Here is a 21,277-nt window from a genome sequence, read left to right on the forward strand (position 1 = left end):
GTCTCTATTTTTTGCAGGTGTATCTTCACAATCTTCGTGCCCTGCTATTTTTATAAGATACTTCAAGCAACGCTATTCAGATAGCAAATGGGTCCTGCATTAAATAAACTTTTCCTTAAGATGCTGATTCTAGTTTCCATCCCAAAGATTCTCAAAATCAACTCCCCAAGCCATGCCCTTGAGGGCAGTTATGATTTGGATACATTCTAAAAACCATTTACTTTTATGTTTTCATCTCCCTGCGTTATAAACCTCCATTCTCTTTTGTTTAGTTTGCTTTTAAGAAAAGTCCCACTGCCGGATTAAGTTGGACACTGCTGCAAGCCAAATTGCAGCTTGAAAAAAAGAGAAAACCTCTGTACTAAGAGCCGGAAAAAGGAGAGGACTACAACTCCCAGAACGCAGCGCTTTCCCCGTCTCTTAGAGCTCTTCCTTGCAGCGGCCCAATGAGCAGGGTCCGCTCACTTCTTCTCTACCCCATTCGTCAGCCTTCCTGTCCGAAGGGGCGGAGTGGGGAGGGGAGCAACGCAGGACCCCGGAAGGCATATTTCCCGCCACCTCAAGACGCCAGGCGGAAACCCCGGAAAAACAGCGTCTCGATTGGATGCTAGCAATTTGGCGTTGGAGGGACAGCCAATCATAAAGTGTATCTACTCCTTGAGTCCCGCCTTTTCCTCCAGGAAGGCTTTGTGGCGGGAAAAGTTCGGAAGTTTTTGCGTCGGAGTGGAGCTCATCCGTGGGGGTCTCCTCGCGGCTTAGTAAGAGGCAGTTCCGAGGCAGCAGGCATGGCAGGGACCGTGGTCCTGGACGATGTGGAGCTCCGGGAGGCTCAGCGAGATTACCTGGACTTCTTGGATGACGAGGTGAGGGGGTCGCCGGGATCCGGCTTCGGCGCTTGGTGCCCTTGCTTCCACAGGGAGGCCTCGTGGGTTGCAGCTCCTAGTCCGAGCAGCATCGGTGCGGGGGAACTAGAGGTTGTCCACATCTGCAGCTTGTGTGCAGCGGCTGAGCTGGCGGATCGGCACTAGAGCCTCTCATCGCGATCTTGTAACTTCTTTCGCGGTTCCCGGAATCGCTAGTGAGTGTTCTATAGGTGCCCTCTTGGTGATCCTGTAACTTGCCCCTACAAGCCTTACAAGTGACGGCCCCAAGCGCGAAAGGCAACAGATTACCAGCAAGTGCAAACAAAATGGCAAAGCCCGCCCCGGTCTTTTAGGGATTAGGCTTGATCTTCATGGGGAGTGGGGGTAGGGAAATGGGGAGCGACTGCTGTAGGACAGTAGTGACCTGCCCGCCGAGTGGTAGGGTGCTCAGATTGTAGTAAAGGAAAAAAAAAAGCCTTCCTAATTTGGCTGCTTTCTTCCATACCAAATAAGATGCAGATAAAAGTGTCTTGTATTCAAAACATTGCAAAAAGGGGGTTCTTGTGTGCAACTTAATTTAAAGCTATTGAATGTTGATAAAGCACGTTGAAAGTTTGATGATAAATTAAAAGCAATTTAAATGAGAAATTTTTAAAGAGTCCATTTAATTTACACTTTCATTGTATGTGTTTAAGGTGTACGACGTGTTTTGATACATGGAGTGGAATGCTTACTACAGGTCAAGCAAGTTAGCATTGTTAGGGTAGTTGGCACAAATATGCACAGAGAGATGCATCTCCGAGTTCAAGCAAAGGTTTATTGACAGAGAATATCTACCAGGCTGCCTTTCTGCAAGGTGCAGCAGCTTGCTGGAAAATTTCTCAAGTATATAGTCATGTACAATGCAGTAGTTAAAAAAAAATAGCCCACCTGGTCCTGTGATTGTTACTGTGGTTTGGGTGGTTAGGGACTTTTTCAAGGTGGGCCTAACTGGAATGTCATGCCTGGGTGGGCAGATGCTGATTTTCAAAATGTAGTTTATTTTGGCCTAGGGACCTAACAAGCTTAAATTTCCATTTTTTTAGCAAGGCTTTTAATACTGTCCTTTTCAGATTTCCTATGAACTTATTTTAATTCCCCCAAAGAAATGACAGCATATAGAAGAGAATGGAAATAAGGAAGTCATTATTACTTTTTGTTTTTGTTTTTGATTTTTTTTTTTAAGAGAGAGTAAGAGAGAGAGAGAGAGAATTTTTTTTAATATTTATTTTTTAGTTCTCGGCGGACACAACATCTTTGTTTGTATGTGGTGCTGAGGATCGAACCCGGGCGGCACACATGCCAGGCCAGCGTGCTACCGCTTGAGCCACATCCCCAGCCCCCATTATTACTTTTTGTGTACTGGGGATTGAAAACAGGGGCACTTAAATGCTGAGCACGTCCTCAGCCCTTTTTATTTTTTTCGAGAAGATCTCTTAGTTGCTTAGGGCATTGCTAAGTTACTGAGGCTGTCCTTGAATTTGGGATTTTCATGCCTCATCCTCCTGAATAGTTTGCCATTATGCCTGGCTTTTTTTTTTTTTATTATTCTTTTTTTTTTTTAATTTTTTATTGTTGGCTGTTCAAAACATTACATAGTTCTTGATATATCATATTTCACAATTTGATTCAAGTGGGTTATGAGCTCCCATTTTTACCCCATATACAGATTGCAGAATCACATCAGTTACACATCCATTGATTTACATATTGCCATACTAGTGTCTGTTGTATTCTGCTGCCTTTCCTATCCTCTACTATCCCCCCTCCCCTCCCCTCCCCTCCCCTCCCCTCCCCTCTTCTCTCTCTGCTCCCTCTACTGACATTCGTTTGTCCCCCTTACATTATTTTTCCCCTTCCCCTCACTTCCTCTTGTATGTACTTTTGTATAACTCTGAGGGTCTCCTTCCATTTCCATGCATTTTCCCTTCTCTCTCCCTTTCCCTCCCACCTCTCATCCCTGTTTAATGTTAATCTTCTTCTCATGCTCTTCGACCCTACTCTGTTCTTAGTTACTCTCTTTATATCAAAGAAGACATTTGGCATTTGTTTTTTAGGGATTGGCTAACTTCACTTAGCATAATCTGCTCTAATGCCATTATATTCTTATAGTGTCCCCAGTAGGGTAACAAGCTTTTAGTTTGGTGTTAGTGAATGAAAAGGAGAAATTGATGAACATGTACTTGGGATTCAGCTCCTCTGCAAAGACTGAGTTATTATCTTGCTGTGGAGAACAACAGCAGCAACAACTACTACTACTACTTCTTCTTCTTGCTGTGGAGAACTGCTTCTTTTTTTTTTTTTTAAATATTTTTAGTTCTAGATAGACACAATACCTTTATTTTATTTAATTTTATGTAGTGCTGAGGATCAAACCCAGTGCCTCACATGTGCTAGGTGAGCGCTTTACCCCTGAGCCCCAACCTCAGCCCAGAACTGCTTCTTTTTAGAAACATATAGTTTTGAATCTGTTCGTTTGAATTTGAATCTGCAGGAAGATCAGGGAATCTATCAGAGCAAAGTTCGGGAACTAATCAGTGACAACCAATACCGGCTGATTGTCAATGTGAATGACCTGCGCAGGAAAAATGAAAAGAGGGCTAACCGGTGAGTGGCAGAGGTTTCTGGGGGGATTTCCTGGCTCAGAGTGAGAATGACTCCATCTCTCTTGCCCAGATTGTAACAGGCTCCCTAGGAAAGGGCTGGGTAACATGGGATTGACTACAAACCTTCATTGCTTCTCTTGTACCTATGTTGTTTACTTTCAAAAGGAGGTGGTGAGCATTTTCTTTTCAAGTGTCCCTCCTTCCAATGATTAGCTGAATAACATTTAAAAATCTCTGATAATTTGAATTAAAGTGAATCCTTGCTAAATCTTCATAAGGTGGAAGAAGAAAGTAGGAGCTGAATTTTCTCCTTGACCATAATTATTTAAGAATGTTTACTTCTGTTTTGAGGGTCAGCCTACCCCCCCACCCCCTCCCCAGTTCTGCATGCTCTGCCTAATTATTTTTTCTCTTGCCCATTTTCAGCCTCCTAAGCAATGCCTTTGAGGAACTGGTTGCTTTCCAGCGGGCTTTAAAGGATTTTGTGGCTTCTATTGATGCTACCTATGCCAAGCAGTATGAGGAATTCTACATAGGACTGGAGGGCAGCTTTGGCTCTAAGCATGTTTCTCCCCGGACTCTAACTTCATGCTTCCTCAGCTGTGTAGTCTGTGTGGAAGGCATCGTCACTAAATGTGAGTGGGCTAAAGGGAGGCACCCAGGAATGGAGGTGGCATAGACTGAGGAAGGCCAGGAAAGCAGGAGAGGCAAGGTAGCTTCTAATTTCAGAGAAGTGGAGCATTGAAATTATGTAGTAAAACTTGGAGGAGCTCAGTTTGTGCACAGTGATTAGGGGGACTTTTAGTGGTGACATGAGCTGGCACAATTGATTAATTCTGCTGAGAACTAGAGGAGTCTTAGCTCTTGACATTCTCAGTTCAGCCACGAATTCTTGTAGTTCTTGGTCGGGATCGCTGGCACTTAAAATTTTTCACGGACATGGTGATGTGTTATATATACATATATAAAACAATAACAACAAATAGTATTGAAATAGCTTAACCATTCAGGAAAACACAGCATTAGGAGTCATCATAGGCTTGCATGGATTTGGAGCCCACCCCTATCACTGTGTAACTGGTTGACTTTATATGCATGTTTTCCATCTCTAGGTTCTCTAGTTCGTCCCAAAGTTGTTCGTAGTGTCCACTACTGTCCTGCTACCAAGAAGACCCTAGAGCGACGTTATTCTGATCTTACCACCCTGGTGGCCTTTCCATCCAGTTCTGTCTATCCCACCAAGGTGAGGGGAAATGAATTAATTGGACCTCTTTTGGGGTTGGATTCAAAAGATACCTTTAATTCAAGTAATTGTGTAATAGCTGGTCTTTCTTCTAGAGATAGGTAGGGTGAAAAATAAGGTTAAATCCAAAGGAAAGATTCAATACAGGCTAAAGTTTAATGTGAAAATCCCACATTTTTTTTTTTTTTTTTAAAAAGGAATACTTACTTTAGAAAATATGAAATACTATGGAAGGATTGAAAGAAAAAAAGCTACCTATGTAGATATTTTAGCAAAGATATAATCATGATTTTATGTGTGCTTTTTTTAAAAATGGGAAATATTTATGGTTCATTATGTTTTTGTATAATCTGTAAATATTTTACTGGATTTGGGAGAGGTTAACCTAGAAATGGCTTTATTGTTCAGATGGATTTAAAATAAAGACAATGCAAGGATTTCTTATATATTTATGAGACAGAAGATCATTAAAATAAATTACTTTGATGTCTGAACTCAGTATGTAAAGAATTCCACTCCCCCTGGTTTTATAAAATTTTAATCAAGAGTTGCTGTATCCAGAGCACTGTTAGGCACTATGGAGGACAAAGATAAAATATGAGTGGATCCTTGTCTTCAATCTTGTCAACTGGTAGGAAAATCAAACATGTAAAGACCTAAAACAAGACTATCAGAATCGTAACTGAAAAACATTTTAGAATCTCTTGGTCTACTTCTGATGAAATGCAGACATTTGGAAAGCCTAAGTGACTCACTTATGGCTCCAGTTAGTGATGAGCCTAAGGATTAAGACCCTTGTGTCTTTAGTGTAGGCCAATTGCATTTCTTAAGTTCCCCTGTTGTCTTCATTAAGTTCTCTATTTTCAAAAATTCTTCAGAGACTACTCTTTTGCTGATGACTATGGCCAAGTTTTTTTTTGCTTGTGAAGTGAATTATGGTGGGTCAGGTCTCCTGGATATTGTCTAACGTGGTACTTAAGAACATGAACTTTGAAGTTACACCTGCATTGAGCCCTGGTTCTGCTACTTGCTACTTACTTTTTGACTTTGGGAAACTTCTCTCAATCTATTTCCTTGCCCATAAAGTGTGAAAAACATCTTCTTTAGGCTGTGATAATTACATGAGATAATTTCATAAAATTATAGCATAATTCCTGGCACATAGCCAGTGCACAATAAATGGTGTTTTTTTTTTTTTTTTTTTTTTTTTGTACTAGGGTTGAACCCAAGTGTGCTTTATCACTGAGCAACATAAGTAGCCCTTTATTTAATTTTTATTTTATTTTTTTAAATTTGGAGATGGTTTTACTAAGATGCTTAGGACTTACCTAAGTTGCTTATCCTCGCCTCAAGTTGCGATTCTTCTGCCTCTCTCTCTTGAATCACTGGGATTACAGATATGCACTTCTATGCCTGGCTGATTATTTTTAGAAAATTCAAATATTGAGGAAGTAAAACAAGAAGATGTGTACTTCTATGCCTGGCTGATTTTTTTTTTAGAAAATTCAAATATTAAGGAAGTAAAACTAAGAATTCTTTATAGAAGTTTAGTATGCATATAGGAAAGCTCACTGAAGTATATAACTTGATTTTTTTTTTTATAAGCTGAATATACCTGTATAACCAGCATCCAGACAGGAAACAGAAATTTCCTAGCACTCTGCAGTCCCTCTTGAGAGCCATGCTATCCTGATGTCTGACAGTATAGATTAATTTTACATAATTGCTCTTTTATGTGGGTCTTCTTTTGCTTTAACATTGTGTTTGTGAGAGTCATCCATATTGTTTTTAAGGGTGTTTCATATATTTTTATTTTTGTGTAGTATCCATTTATGGGACTAGACATGTTTATTTAACTATCCTATTATCAATGGTTTGGATACTTGTTGAATTTTTTTTTACTATCAGGAATAGTGCTACTGTGAACATTGTAGTGAAAGGCTTTGGATGAATGTTTCTATTGAGTATTACCTAGTGGTGGAAAAACTGAGTTTAAGCATATATTCACCTTCATAGCAGGAATAAAAATCCTAATTTAGATGTTAATACAGCCACAGTTCCATCATAGTATGTGTTGTCCCTTAAATAGATAGTTTATAAATAGACCAGAGATAGGGTTGTTCCTGGGTGCTAAAATTTTATGAAGTCAACTCTGAATTATGTTTCCCATACCAGATGAGTATGGCATTTTTAAGACAAGACTAAAATAACACTATTTTCTACGTGCCTTTCTGTAGGATGAGGAAAACAATCCCCTTGAGACAGAATATGGCCTCTCAGTCTATAAGGACCACCAGACCATCACTATCCAGGAGATGCCAGAGAAGGCCCCAGCTGGCCAGCTTCCCCGCTCTGTGGATGTTATTCTGGATGATGACTTAGTAGATAAAGTGAAGCCTGGTGACCGAGTCCAGGTGGTGGGGACTTACCGTTGCCTTCCTGGGAAGAAGGGAGGCTACACTTCAGGGACCTTCAGGTAAAGAGTCTGCCATGAAGTGCTTGGGATGCTGTTGGGAGTTCTGTTCTGATAGTGTATTTCTCCAGTTTGCTGTATTTTAGCATGGAGCACACTTCCTGCCTGCAAAATGGGATACCTCTGATACCACTTTTCTGTCAGATAAAGGTGGTGATTCTTACCATTTTATGTCAAAAGTAGGAGTTATTGCTGACAAGATTATGGCCTCATGGCTTATCTTTAAATTTCTCACTTACTCCCACCTCCTTCCCATATACACTTCTGTCTTAACCTCTGTAACCCAGTAGGAGATAAATAAAGTTTAACAGTGGGCATCATTGACCTACTTGGATCACAGACAGAATAGATCAATTGTTCATTTCAGATAGCCTTATTCTCTGGATTTTCTGTTCTATTTCAATAGCCTAAAAAGGCATACTGCTCCTGGAGGAACTAGCTCCTGATGTTGGGAACTGAATATAACAGGCTTTCTCTTACTCTCCTCTTTGCTCTAGGACTGTCCTGATTGCCTGTAATGTGAAGCAGATGAGCAAGGATGCTCAGCCTTCATTCTCTGCAGAAGACATAGCCAAGATCAAGAAGTTCAGTAAAACCCGCTCCAAGGTCTGGAGGGGACTAAGGGTGGGAATGGACTTAAAGAGTTGTGTTTGAGTGTGTCACTATCTTTGTACTGGATCAGGAGGAAGGTCAGGTGTTTTTCTTTGAAGTTAGAATATCAGTGTACCATAGAGTCTTATTTATTACTGAAGACATGAATGATGTATTATTATATAAGTTTACAATGCTGTTATTTTTGTTTTAGTTTATTATTATTATTTTCCTTTTTGTGGTAATGGGGATTGAACCCAAGGCCTCTCATGTACTATATGAGTGCTCTACCACTGGGCCTCAGTGTCCTGAGTAGCTGGGGATACAGGTGTGCACCCCTCTGCCTGGCATTTTTCTTTTTTTTAAAATGAAGACAGGATATCCACATTTAGAGTTGAATAAAATATATCAATGTGTGATAAAGGTTGCTGCTGAAGTACAGTACACACTCTTATTAAGCCTAAAATGTTTTGAATCAGGAAACACTTTTTTTTTTTTTTCCTTTTGCTAGAAGATTAAACATCTACACAAGTTTTGGAACTAGACTCTGTGTCTGCTCTGATGATGGTCTGATAATGTGATTTGTCTTCAGAAGCTATTATAATTCAGAAGAATGTTCATGCTTGTGTATTTCTCCAAGCATTTTATGTAGACTAGCACATAAAATAGAGCTCTGCAAAACTACAGTGAATCTCATTAGGCTTTATTATTGTTATTCCTGCATTAGGATATCTTTGACCAGCTGGCCAGGTCACTGGCCCCTAGTATCCATGGGCATGACTATGTGAAGAAGGCAATCCTCTGCTTGCTCCTGGGAGGGGTGGAACGAGACCTAGAAAATGGCAGCCACATCCGTGGGGACATCAATGTTCTTCTGATAGGTATGGTATTGGGGATTTGCTTTAGACTCTTGCTTTGACCTTGAAGACTGATGATGACAACTTGTAATATGTAAGATTGTGTATTCTGCACCTAGTAGTATTTCAGTCCTATCAAAGAGCAAAAGTGGATCTTTTTCCTTAAAATCATTCATGGTATTCCTGATTTATAATATCTGAAATGTATCCTTCCATGAGTAGTAAAGGAAAAAGTGAAGAAAATAATATTTAAGAAACAGTTACAGTACTGTACATCTTTGTGGTGTTAAGAACTATGCTGGAAAAGTAGAACTCACTACAGGGTGGCATGAGAGGCATTTTCTAAAGAGTCATTACCACCTCCATCCCACAGGAGACCCATCAGTTGCCAAGTCTCAGCTTCTGCGGTATGTGCTTTACACTGCACCCCGGGCTATCCCCACAACTGGCCGGGGCTCCTCTGGAGTGGGTCTGACAGCTGCTGTCACCACAGACCAGGAAACAGGTAAGAGCAAAAGGGTCTTTAGCAAAGACCCAGAATGAAATTAAGCATGGAATCTTGAACTTGATCTAGGCACTGGCTTATGTTTGGCAGATAGAGCTGAAAGGTTCGTTGGGGCCAGGTTGTAGAGGACTGAGTATCCTGCAGTAATGGGTGAATTATTTTAAGTCTTTGGGTAAGCTTCTATTGACAAGAATGTTTCCTAAAAGATGATTTAAAAGAATTTCAAAGAGGAGAGCTTAGTAAATTAGAAGGAAAATAAAAATGAAGTCTGACAGTTTATCAACTAGAGGAAGGGATTTGAAGACCAGTGAAAAGAGCAGGGAGTCTATCTGGTTATCACTAGAAGAGGAGGAGGAAGAGAGAATCTATGAAGGAAATTTAGAAGAGTCTATCTTAGGGGTCAGCGTGAGACAGAGATACTGTTCAGGTGGGACTGAAAAGGTGAATTCGCTAGAGTTTCCTGTAAACTTCAGAGCCAAAGTCTTTACATGTGCTTAGGAAGGAGACTATAATTCCTCTTCTTTGTCACCTATAACTCAGACTCAGACCATAAGAAAAACTCTTATTTCTCTTTCTTTCTTCCCAGGGGAGCGCCGTCTGGAAGCAGGGGCCATGGTCTTGGCTGACCGAGGAGTAGTTTGCATTGATGAATTTGACAAGATGTCTGACATGGACCGCACAGCCATCCATGAAGTGATGGAGCAGGGTCGAGTGACCATTGCCAAGGCTGGTATCCATGCTCGGCTAAATGCCCGCTGCAGTGTTTTGGCAGCTGCCAATCCTGTCTATGGCAGGGTGAGTGGAATAATGCCCTTAACCATGTCCTTGGCTTTGTTTGGTTTTGCTGAAGAACTGGGCCAAGAAGTTAATTCTGGGGGAATAACAGGCCAAAGTAAATTCACATCTTGTTTTTTTCGGTTGTTGTTTTATACACACACACACACACACACACACACACGTGTGTGTATATAGTTCTAGACAGACACAATACCTTTATTTGTTCATTTTTTTTTTTATTGTGATGCTGAGGATCAAACCCAGTGTCTCACACATGCTAGGCAAGTGCTCTACCACTGAGCCACAACTCCAGCCCTTATTATCTTGTTATTGTGCTTGGTTTGGAGTAGTGTGTTCTTACCGATTCCTACACAGCAGAATTCTCTGGAAAAGCTATTTATTTAAAAATAAATAACTTTTTCAAAATACAAAAAAAGTAAACAAAATGATCTGTAGTCTCACAATCCAGGTAGCTTGTGTATTAAAATGAAAGTACTGCTTCATGCCTGTGCACGCCTTCAATCCCAGGGACTTGGGAGGCATGGCAGGAAGATCATAAGTTGGAGGCCAGCCTGGGAAACTTAGCAACACTTCATTTCAGAATAAAAAAGCTGGGGATGTAGCTCAGTGGTAAAATGGTAGGGTTCAATCCCCAATACCACAAAGAGAGAGAGAAAAGATTGTATTCTAATAGGTTTATTTTTGTGTTCTACTCCACACCATTTCACTGAAATTATAGGCTGGGAGTGGAAGAGACAAGAGTTGTGTTTTTGTTGCTGTTGTTTGTTGCAGTATGGGGGCTAGAACCTAGGTCCTTGTGCATACTAGGCAATAGTCTACTGCTGAGCCATATCACCAGCCCTAATAGCTTTATTTTTATCAACTTCTTTCTTTCTCTCCATAAAGTGAGGTAGGAAATTGTTTTTGTAGATGAGAAAATGGAAACATAGGTTATATAATTTATGAAGTACCACAACCAGAAAATGCAGGATTTGAATCCACAGCTCAAATGTTGCTTTGGCAGTTAATAATTCCATAGTGTGTATTTCTGAATCCAAATCTCTGGATTGGACCTCTTGATAGCTGTGTTTGAGGAAGGTTCTATAGGTTGGTTTTAATGTGCAGCCTGGACTGAGAACCATAGGTTTTTAAATTGCCAGTAATGTGTTTTTAATCCTTCTGAAGAAGGATTGGGAAGTATAAGAAAGTGGCAGGATCTGAATGTGACCATGGTCCACATTGTTCTTGTTATTACCAACAAGATTGTTAGAATGCTCTCTGACCATGAAATGTGAGAAGACAGGCATCAGCCCAAAGGGGCCAAAACTGAAAGATGAAGAGTATCAGGGTTTGCTTGCCTAGCATGCCCTGGGTTTGGTCCCTGGCAAAACACACACACACACACACACACACACACACGGAAAAGAAAAGAATCCAATAATTCAGTATCATTATTTCTTCAATATCAAAGAAAAGTCCCTTAACTCCTAAGACATTTTTGATTTCTAGGTCATTGGCCTTTTTAGCTGAGATTTAATTCATCACCTCAAGAGATTCCAAGGTTTCTAATCTCTCTGATCAAACTAGCTGGTCCTATATTTATGACAGGTAGAGGATGGACTCACCTCTCAGTTGGTCCTGTCTTGTGAATGAGACCAGCAGAATCAAGCTTGGGAAGGGCAGGGCTGGGGTGATACCATGCTCAGTCTGTTAGAGTGCATGTGCTAGGAAGTGGGCTCCTAGTTAGGTTACCTGAGCTTCAGCTAGGTAAGGGTTGCAAGAAGAAGAGATGCTGTATGTATTGTAATAATTTTAAAATCCTTTTGTTTTACTAGTTCTTGTCTGTTTTTTAATGGTCCAGTCTTCTATTTCTGCTCCCAGAATCACTTTAGCCTTGTGCTTTCTTCCTATGGATGTCACTTTTGCTTTTTTCTTGTTCCCTAGTATGATCAGTACAAGACCCCAATGGAGAACATTGGACTCCAGGACTCACTGCTGTCTCGATTTGACTTGCTCTTCATCATGCTGGATCAGATGGATCCTGAGCAGGATCGGGAGATCTCAGACCATGTACTAAGGATGCATCGTTACAGAGCACCTGGGGAGCAAGATGGCGATGGTGAGGCCATGAGAAGAGTGACTAATGGAAGGGGTCCTCAATAGATGCTTTTGTCTGAGGCTCAACCCAGGGAAAAGTGGGTGTTTCAGATGCTCTCAACTTTTTTTGAGTCCTGCAATACCTTTGGACATCTTGTTTGGGCAAGGCAGTTCTACCCTTATTTGTTGGTTCCATGTGTCTTTATCCTTCTGGGTCCTTGGTTTGTGAGTCTTGGTTTCTATTCTTTCTCTGCTATAGAAGAAGCATTTCCCTGGATTAAATAAACTCTTTCTTACTCTCCTTTCAACCAACTTGGGTTCCCCAGCCATGCCCTTGGGTAGTGCTGTGGATATCCTGGCGACAGATGATCCCAACTTCACCCAAGATGAACAGCAGGACACCCAGATTTATGAGAAGCATGACAACCTTCTGCATGGGACAAAGAAGAAAAAGTGAGCATTTCTTTTACCTTCCCTTAAGCGATCAGAGATTTGTACATCTGAGCTTACTTAGGGCATTAGGTGCTCATGCCAAGGTCATGCTTGGAGTCATAACTGTGAGGGCCTGTTTTCTTCTTTTCTGAGTCCACACATACATTATGTATTCTGGCCAGTGCTTTGTAAATGGTGGATGATTATAAAATGTTCTGATGACGTGCCCACCTCATGGTGAGTATGTGATACCATTCTCATAGACTCCATGTAGTTGTTCATGGTGAGTTTATGGTGAAGGATCAGTAGATAGCAAGCATTGGAGAATTGCAAGTGGATTTGGGTAAAGGAGACTTGTGATCAGGTGTTCAAAGCATGAAATGTGGGATTGAGTGTGTCTGTTTTTGGCCTTGGTACAGTAAGAAGTATATAGTATAATTGTCAAAGCCGTTTTAGTTTGCTTATACAGAATTTTAGAGTTAGAAAACTGAATTTGAGTAAACTTTAGCTTCTCTGTAATTTCTCACCTAAAAAACAAAGCAGATGATACCTAAACTTGGTATCTCAACTACCTAACTTACAAATTAAAGTTAAATAAAAATACATGAAAGGGCATTATGTATGTTTTATATAAGTAGGGCAATTATGATATTGGATTCTTTGCTCTGCCATTTGATCTTGACTTCTCTGAGGAAAGACAGGCCACTCACCCAGAAGGTAGTAAGGTGTGGCAGGGTAGTGTAATTCACTGTGCCTGGGTCCAGGGAGAAGATGGTGAGTGCCGCATTCATGAAGAAGTACATCCATGTGGCCAAAATCATCAAGCCCATTCTGACACAAGAGTCAGCTGCCTACCTTGCAGAAGAATATTCACGCCTGCGCAGCCAGGACAGCATGAGCTCCGATACTGCCAGAGTAAGTGTCCAGAGGGAGCCTTGCCCTTGGGATCCCTTTAGTGTATCCTTGGACAGGAATATGGTATATGGGAGCTTTGGCAGCATTTTAACTTAATTAAAGTTTAATTAAATTTTTAAGATTTAATTTCAACCTAGTTAAAATTCCTTCCTGGTCTGAAGGGCTTCCTATTGACACATTTTTTAATAAATAATTTTAAAAAAGAAAATGAGGGAGGTGGGGTTGTGGCTCAGTGCCAGAGCACTTGCCTAGCATATGTGAGGCACTGGGCTTGACCCTTACACCACATAACAAATAAAAGAAAGGCATTTTGTCCATCTACAACTATAAAAAAAAGAAAGAAAATGAAAAAAAGGATTTTATAGATAACATGCATCTCATTCAGCAAAATATGAGTGACTTCTGGGAACTGACCTCATCTCTATTCTTCTGTGCAGTTGTAAAAATAATAAGCGCTATCCTCAAAGAACTTCAGTTTGAGAGTGGTAGGTAGAAAGGTAGATATAAAGATCATGTATACATATTTAAATATACGTACGCCAGTGGAGTACTCATGGAGGAATGAATGAGTGAATTTGAGTGCGGATGAAGAAGATGCTGAGTTTTCCTATAGAATTTTCTGGATGGATTTGAATGTCAGTGAAGGTTTCCCAAAATGTGATGTTTGGGCTAGACTTTGACAAATAACCAAGAGTGAACAACCAAGAGTTGAACAACCATGATGGTTACTCAAAGCAATTTCTAGTAAGATAATATAGCTGCCCTTGAATTTCTGTAAATATTTTGGAAGCAGTGTAGTTCACATAGGATTTCATAGCAGAAAGACCCAAGTTCAAATCCCTCATTATGTAATACAGATGCTTGGATGTAGGCATGATCATCTACTATCTACTCCAGCCTCACACCCATTGTCTTCTGGTATTCCTGCCCCAGACTTCCCACCCACAGTGGCGGCATATTTAGCACATCACTGTATTGAAGTCTTCGAATAAGCTCTTATTGTAAGGGAACTTAGAATAAAGCATAAACCTGCTTCCCCGTGACTTCCACTCATGTTTTTGTTTAGATATCACTTGTCTTCTTCATATGAAAATAGCTCCCTTTCTTTTTAAATGTTCTCCCCACACACGAACTGTTAGCGTGTCCAAGAGCCTCTCATTGAACCAAGAACTGATCATAATGCAGCATTTTAGTTGTGTTCCTAGTGGGTTTGACAGATCTTTCCATTTGAATTTTCCAGTTTACTAGTGCAGACTGGGGTTTTATCACTTGAAACTGATCCCATTCAGAAAATAAAAAGCACCCATCCTATGAGAACCACTTGCTGGAAATATGCAGGAGTTTTCCTCTTCTTCTGGACTTATGTGAATTTACACGACTTTTAAAAATCTGTCCTCAGATAACCAATTTTATGCCACTCTCTTAGTGGGACCTTGGATAAATTACTTTAAACTCTGATTACCATTTTCCTCATTTACAGAACTTTTCTAAGTTTTTAAGAGGGTTAAATGATAGAAGAAATATTAAATGATAGAACAAATATTAATATTCCTGGTGCATTGTAGACCAGCAATCGTTTTTCTCCTTTATGTACTTTTTCTAACCTTTTAACTTCCCAACTGTAAGATGTCTAATTTTCTTTGTTCATCTGCCCCTCTGTTTCTGAACACTCTGATGTAAATTTTCTTTATCATTTTCTTTCTAAATTTTAAGTGAGATAACAGTTCAGAATTTTTCACTTGGATGTTCTGGAGCTTTCTGGGTAGTGTTTTCACTTCCCTTTTGCTGCAGTATGAATGTTTGGCATGTCTGTAGGATTCTGAATAAGTAATTCTTGTTTTCTTCCCCAGACATCTCCAGTTACAGCACGGACACTGGAAACTCTGATTCGATTGGCCACGGCCCATGCAAAGGCCCGTATGAGTAAGACTGTGGACCTGCAGGATGCAGAGGAAGCTGTGGAGCTGGTCCAGTATGCTTACTTCAAGAAGGTGAGGATTGAGGTGGTTGGGCCTGAGAGGCTCTTCTAAATAATCAGAGGTACACTGACTTTTCAGGATGGCTCACTTCTGCATTTGGGTTAAAAGCATAAAGTAGCATTTGCCTGCCTGTTCCTCTTTTCTTCCTCGGGAAGGAATTCACAGTTCTCCACCCTGGCTGCACCTGAAATGTTGTGGAAAGCTCTGTGATACAGATGCCAGGACTCTTAGAGATTCTGGTTTAATTGATGTCCTACAGGTTCATTCTGCTGCTTCTTTACATCTGCTTCCTTTGCATCTTAAGTAGATATTTCCTGAAGAATTGTCTTTTGAGACTCCCCTCTTCCCTTTGTACCTTTCCCCTTGGCAGTCTCTTCAAGTGGCCCATTGGCATCTCAAATACTCATGTCAAAAGAGGAACTCTCAAATTTGCTTCTCATTTTGTCTTCTCCTTTCTGTTGGTGACATTGCATCTCCATCATTTTAGATACCAAGTCTCAAAGCCTTGACCCCTTTTCCTTCTTTGTTGCTTGCTCCATTGGTGAATTGCAGCCCTTGGGGATTTAGTTGTGGGTTTGTTACACTTTTGCTCTTTGTTGTGTAGGGGGTTGTCCTAAATTTCAATTGAACACCTGATTTATAAAGAAATGAATTGTTTTCCACTTGACCATTGTGGTTTCGAACCCCATCCCCATTTGTTTCTTTATTCAGTAAACATAATATTGAGTATACACTGTAGGAAAGGCCTCCTAGCATTTTAAAGACAGGTAGCAGCCTTACTCCCTTCCTGGGACTTGGGGACAAGAGAGGTTAGATAAATCATTAGACATTTGGAAGGCATTTCTGCTGATGGTGTAGAAGGGACCCTTAAAAGTTCTGTATTCAGTTCCCTGGCATCAGTGACCCCTCAAGGAACCCACATTTCTCTTGTTTCTAGGTTTTAGAGAAGGAGAAGAAACGTAAGAAGCGAAGTGATGATGAATCAGAGACAGAAGATGAAGAGAAAAGCCAGGAGGACCACGAGCAGAAGAGGAAGAGGTAGGGTGAAGCTAAGCCAAGTAAGAGGAAAGTCTTGTTGGAGCTGGGGAGAGAGGTGGACAGGGTGCCATTGCTACTTTTTCACATCAGGGGCCTATTTTTGTTTGGAGGTTGTCTCGTATAGAAAAAGTAGTATGGACAGGCCTGGTCCTGGTGTTTCACTTTAGTTGTAGATAGTTCTGTTTCTTTTTGGTCAGAGGCACAGGATAGGGCTCCCCAAAGTCTCACTTAACTTCTGTGGATGTTTTAGGAGGAAGACTCGGCAGTCAGATGCCAAGGATGGAGACTCTTATGACCCCTATGACTTCAGTGACACAGAAGAGGAAATGCCTCAAGGTGAGTGAGCCTTCCCGAATGGATCAAAGAGGCTGTTTCTTTGACTTCTGATCTTTTTAGAAGTGCACAGAGATGCACTGTATTTTTTCATGGTCTCCCATTTGGCTCCCTACTTAGAGGGGCCTGTTTTGAAGAGGTTTGTCCCAAGAGAAACTCGGGGGAAACTTACATAGGAGGAAATAAGTTTCATTCAGTTTGCTTCCTCCTCAATGAACTGTGATCTTTTGCCAAGCCTGGTATAAGCATCCAGGCCTGACTTCTTTTCTTTATTGTTCAGTTGTGATTTTCCTTTTTCTAATTGTTCTGCTTGGCCCATAACAACCACAGGAAACAAGATGTGTCTGCAAGCTTTGAGGGGTGGAGAGTGGAGAATATAACTTCTTTGTTGTGGGTGGCAGTGGCTTCACTTTGCTATTTTCTCCATCCTCTTCTGAAGTGCACACTCCGAAGGCAGCAGACACGCAGGAAACCAAGGAATCCCAGAAGGCAGAGTTGAGTGAATCCAGGTGAGTGGAGAACTTGGTCCTGCACTGGGTGAATTCCTACAGAGGCAAGAACTTGCTCCTAGGGTGGGGAGGGTGTGCAGTGAGCTGCTTAGCAACAGAGTAACACTGGGGAACTAAGAGGTTTTAAACACTTCAGAGTCTGGCTATAATATCAAACTTAGAGGAATGTTGCAAGAGTAGTATAAAGAACTCCTGGTAGCTTTTATAACTTATAAAAGGATATGTACTTTTTATTTTTCATTTTGTTTTGTTTCTGAGGCTTGAACCCAGAGGTGCTTTCCACAGCCACATCCCCAGCCCTTTTTATTTTTTTTTTTATTTTGAGACAGGGTCTAAATTGCTTAGGGCCTTTCAAAATTGCTGAGGCTGGCCTTAAACTTTCTATCCTTCTGTCTCAGTTGCTGGGGTTACAGGTGTGCACCACCATGCCTGGCTAACTAGTTTTAAAGTGGTATTATTTCTCAATGTGCAGGAAACTTAATAGTACACCAGGTTAGCTTTAAAGAAAGATACTCATGAGCAGCCATCAGAGGTGAGGGGTGTGTGTGTCAAATGAGAATACTGGGAACACTTCTGCTATATTGTCTCACTGGGTTTTCCCAGTATGGATCATGCCTGAGAGCGTTTGGGTTTACTGTTCATTACTCTTTTTCCCTTTTGGGCAGGTTGAAGGCATTCAAGGTGGCTCTCTTGGACGTGTTCCGAGAAGCTCATGCCCAGTCTGTGGGCATGAATCGCCTCACAGAATCCATCAACCGGGACAAAGAAGAGCCTTTCTCTGCAGAAGAGATCCAGTCTGCGCTGAACAGAATGCAGGATGACAACCAGGTCATGGTGTCTGAGGGTATCATCTTCCTTATCTGAGAAGACCTCATCTCTGAATTTGGAATTGTGCTGAGAAAATTTCTCTCAAGTTTCTAACCCCTTCCCTGGCACTAGCTTATACCTTTAAAAAACAATGTGTAAGTTGAGGGACATGGGTGATGAAGTTGGATCAGCACCTGGTGGGAGCTTTGGAAATGGGTGATGAAAACTGCCATGAAGTAAGGCAAGGGAAAGTGGGGAGGACTAGAACTCTTTTTATCGTCATTGCAGAAGGACTGGACTGTACATCGCACTTTCCATCCCAAACAGACCCAGAATTGTTTTATGTACATAACATGACTTTTTTGAGTCTTTTGGGGGCACAGCTGGTTTCTTTTTAACCTTTCTGTGTTTGTTGACTGTTTTGCTTTTCCTACAGAGCATTGGATCTAGAAAAGACTTTGAGTTCTATGCTAGTGGAGAGGCTCTGAGGCAGGTCATGAGAAAGCTTTTTTTTTGCAGCTAAGACCCATATGTACTTTTGAAGTAAACATCAAAGACATTGAATAAACTTAACCATTTTTGTACACAAGGATTTAATAATGGTGCTTTTATTTATTTATTTATTTCATTACAGTATGGGGCATTGGATCCAGGGGCACTCTACCACTAAGCTGCATCCTCAGCTATTTTTATTTTTGAGACAAGGTCTCACCAAGTGTCCGAGACTGACTCGGAACTTGCAGTCTTCCTTCTCAGCCTCTTAAGTCACTGGGATTATAGGTGCCTGTGCTTTTTATGTACATATTTACTTTTTTTTTCTTGAAAGCTTGGCCAGCGGATTTTCTGCACCCATGTTTGCACCAAGCTACCACAAGGTGGCAGCAGCCTGCTGTGATCTCTTTGGGGATTATTTCTTGCTATTGGGCCAGTTTTCTTCTTCAGTAACATCAAAACATAAAAGAGACTAAGATGGTTGATTTTGTGTTCCTGAGTTCCTCCCTTCCTTACCTTTCCATTCCTTGACGGCTCCTGTCCTCCAGTCAGTATGGCTCTCACTCAAGTACTTGTCACAGGGAAGAAGACTCTTACTTCTAGCTTGTGACAATAGATTCTTTAGCTTTCTCCCAAGGACTGGGATTTTTCTGCCCATTGTGAGGAGTGCTACCTTGAAATAGCCCTGCAAGGTAGGGTCATTAGAAGATGGAGGATGAGAAAGGAGAAAGACTCAGAAATCAAAGACAGCCGTTTCTCATTTCTCTCGAGTGTCTAGACTATACCAGTTGTCCTAAGGACTCCAGATTTTCCAAGGTGAGATCTACCTGAAGGGTCAGTGGATGAAGGCAGGTGTGAAAGTTGGCTGTGTATTGACTTCCTTAGATACCCAGGATAGTAACACCTCTGGGAGTTCTTCATCCCTGCCAGCCTGTCTCCCCAGAAGCTAGGTAATACCATGTCAGCTTCCAGCAAGTGAGGAGGTGGAATGTTTTGCTTTAGTTTCATGGGAACCTTACCAGAGGACCCCTAGCTGGCCAAGGGAAATGAACCCTGCACTAGTGCTTTTCGGTTCCTTTTCTGACCCTGTATCTAAGTGTTGTGCCAAGCCAGGCAGGCCACATTCTTAGAGGGACATGCATGGTTTCTTTGGGGAAGGAGTGATCAAACAAGTTGACTTCTGAATTGCCTCTGGTAATTCGAATGAGTCCACACACCCCTGGCACACTGGATAAAACCCAGTCAGGCTGCCTGCAGAGACAGGTCTGAACAGGCATTTTGTCACCTCAGCAATCCACCAGGGATACCAAATCACAGGATGCTCAACACATCCTCCTGTATGTTTTAAATCATCTGTAGATTACCTACCCTTAATTCAAAGTAAATACTATAAAATAAATAGTTGTTATACTATATTGTTTGGGGAATAATGATAAGGAGAAAAGTCCATACAGTCCAGATACTTTTTGGGGGGAATATTCTTAATTGAATTGGTTGAATCCACAGATATGGAACCTGTAGATTCAGAGGGCCAACTGAATGCCTTTAAGGTTTCTATGCTTCCCTATTTTGTGAGTAGCATCCGGAATGTTTTCAGTGATCTCAAAGGATTTTTATTTAATTCCTAGAAAGACTTTAGAACAAAATTAATCTTAATTCATTTGTAGTTGTTAAAATATAAACCTCGTTTTCTTTTTCAGGTCTGATGCTTCAGGGATGAGTCTTATATTCTGGCTGGTCCATTACTAACCAGCATGTAATCCTAGCTCATTCTCTTTAGTTTTTCCGCAAGGGAAAGAATTAAGATTCTAAATTATTTTCCTGAATATTTTTTACTATTAAGTCCTGAGTATTTTCTCACAGCCTGTAGGAAGATATTAGCTTCTGCTGTGATTTACCATTCAGATAATACTCCTCTCAGCAGGTACTTTTGTAGCAAGCTAAGCTTTTTCTACCTTTAGGTACTACTATTCAACTTTGCAATAGAAAGGTCAGTTCACGCCAGCTTGTGTAGGGAGGTGTTATTCTAGTGATTTAAGTGGATGGGGTCCAAAAGGAAAGCCATAGTCAAGCCTGGTAAAATCTCCAAAAACAAAGCATAAAATAGGAATTTAACTCATATCATAGTTCTAGTTTTTCAAAGTATTATGCATATAGCAACATGGAATATTAGGAAAGTAGAGAACCAAAAATTACTACCCTAACATGATTGCTATAGTTTATTTTTGGTGAACTTTAAAGCACATCTTAATACTTCACAACATTTCCAGTTGTATCAGCAAGTTTGAGATAAAACAGGTAATTAAGATTTATAAACTGTATAGTCTGTTGGGATTTAGGGACTAAGGATGCTTTTACAATTTTATGAATTTAAAGTCCAATTTTTAAAAATCGGGCTAGAGAAATGCAAACATTTTCATGTCACACTTAACCCTAATGGATAATGAAAAGCCAAGCAAATTAGAGTTAGCAGTGGATGATATATAAAAATATAGATTCTAAGCCCCCAACTATACTTTGACTCCCAGAAAACTAATTCATGCATTTGGTAATTAAGTAAAAATGAGTGGTCATGCTATAATATTGCAAGCACCATATAAATTATCTTTTTGATCCTTCCCTACAATCCTATGATGTGGGTTTTATTATCCCAGTTTTATAGAAGAGGAAATAGGCCCCCAAAATAATTTCTTCAGGAGCTTTGAGCTAGTAGATGGTGGA

At 40.7% G+C, this 21,277-nt stretch overlaps 1 protein-coding gene across 2 annotated transcripts; it reads left to right on the top strand.

Annotated features, from left to right (window-relative positions):
- The first annotated feature begins 554 nt into the window (after positions 1 to 554).
- Positions 555 to 18,653, top strand: Mcm3 (minichromosome maintenance complex component 3). 2 transcript variants are annotated; one of them, XM_046458589.2, is made up of 17 exons: positions 555 to 863; positions 3,397 to 3,509; positions 3,935 to 4,143; positions 4,621 to 4,751; positions 6,989 to 7,227; positions 7,722 to 7,830; positions 8,543 to 8,696; positions 9,046 to 9,177; positions 9,764 to 9,972; positions 11,899 to 12,073; positions 12,378 to 12,504; positions 13,248 to 13,398; positions 15,249 to 15,389; positions 16,315 to 16,415; positions 16,666 to 16,751; positions 17,188 to 17,257; positions 17,923 to 18,653. In XM_046458589.2, exons 1-17 carry the CDS (start codon positions 786 to 788, stop codon positions 18,119 to 18,121), a joined length of 2,424 nt encoding a protein of 807 aa, XP_046314545.1. In that variant the 5' UTR covers positions 555 to 785; the 3' UTR covers positions 18,122 to 18,653. The 2 variants fall into 2 exon arrangements, with proteins under 2 accessions (XP_046314545.1, XP_046314546.1); XM_046458590.2 differs by lacking the exon at positions 3,397 to 3,509 and having other exon boundaries at positions 811 to 863.
- The last annotated feature ends 2,624 nt before the right edge of the window (positions 18,654 to 21,277 follow it).

The sequence above is a fragment of the Marmota monax genome, unplaced genomic scaffold (genome assembly GCF_021218885.2).
Source record: "Marmota monax isolate L192 unplaced genomic scaffold, Marmota_monax_Labrador192_F-V1.1 WCK01_AAM20220418_F8-fsc00191, whole genome shotgun sequence".
Lineage (NCBI taxonomy): Eukaryota > Metazoa > Chordata > Mammalia > Rodentia > Sciuridae > Marmota > Marmota monax.

What these genes read in the sequence shown, in the direction of transcription:
- Mcm3 (XM_046458589.2), top strand. Translation starts at nt 786, where the DNA reads ATGGCAGGGACCGTGGTCCTGGACGATGTGGAGCTCCGGGAGGCTCAG. An exon ending in GTTCTGTCTATCCCACCAAG is followed by an intron (nt 4,752 to 6,988) that starts GTGAGGGGAAAT and finishes GCCTTTCTGTAG; the next exon opens with GATGAGGAAAACAATCCCCT. An exon ending in CACCACAGACCAGGAAACAG is followed by an intron (nt 9,178 to 9,763) that starts GTAAGAGCAAAA and finishes CTTTCTTCCCAG; the next exon opens with GGGAGCGCCGTCTGGAAGCA.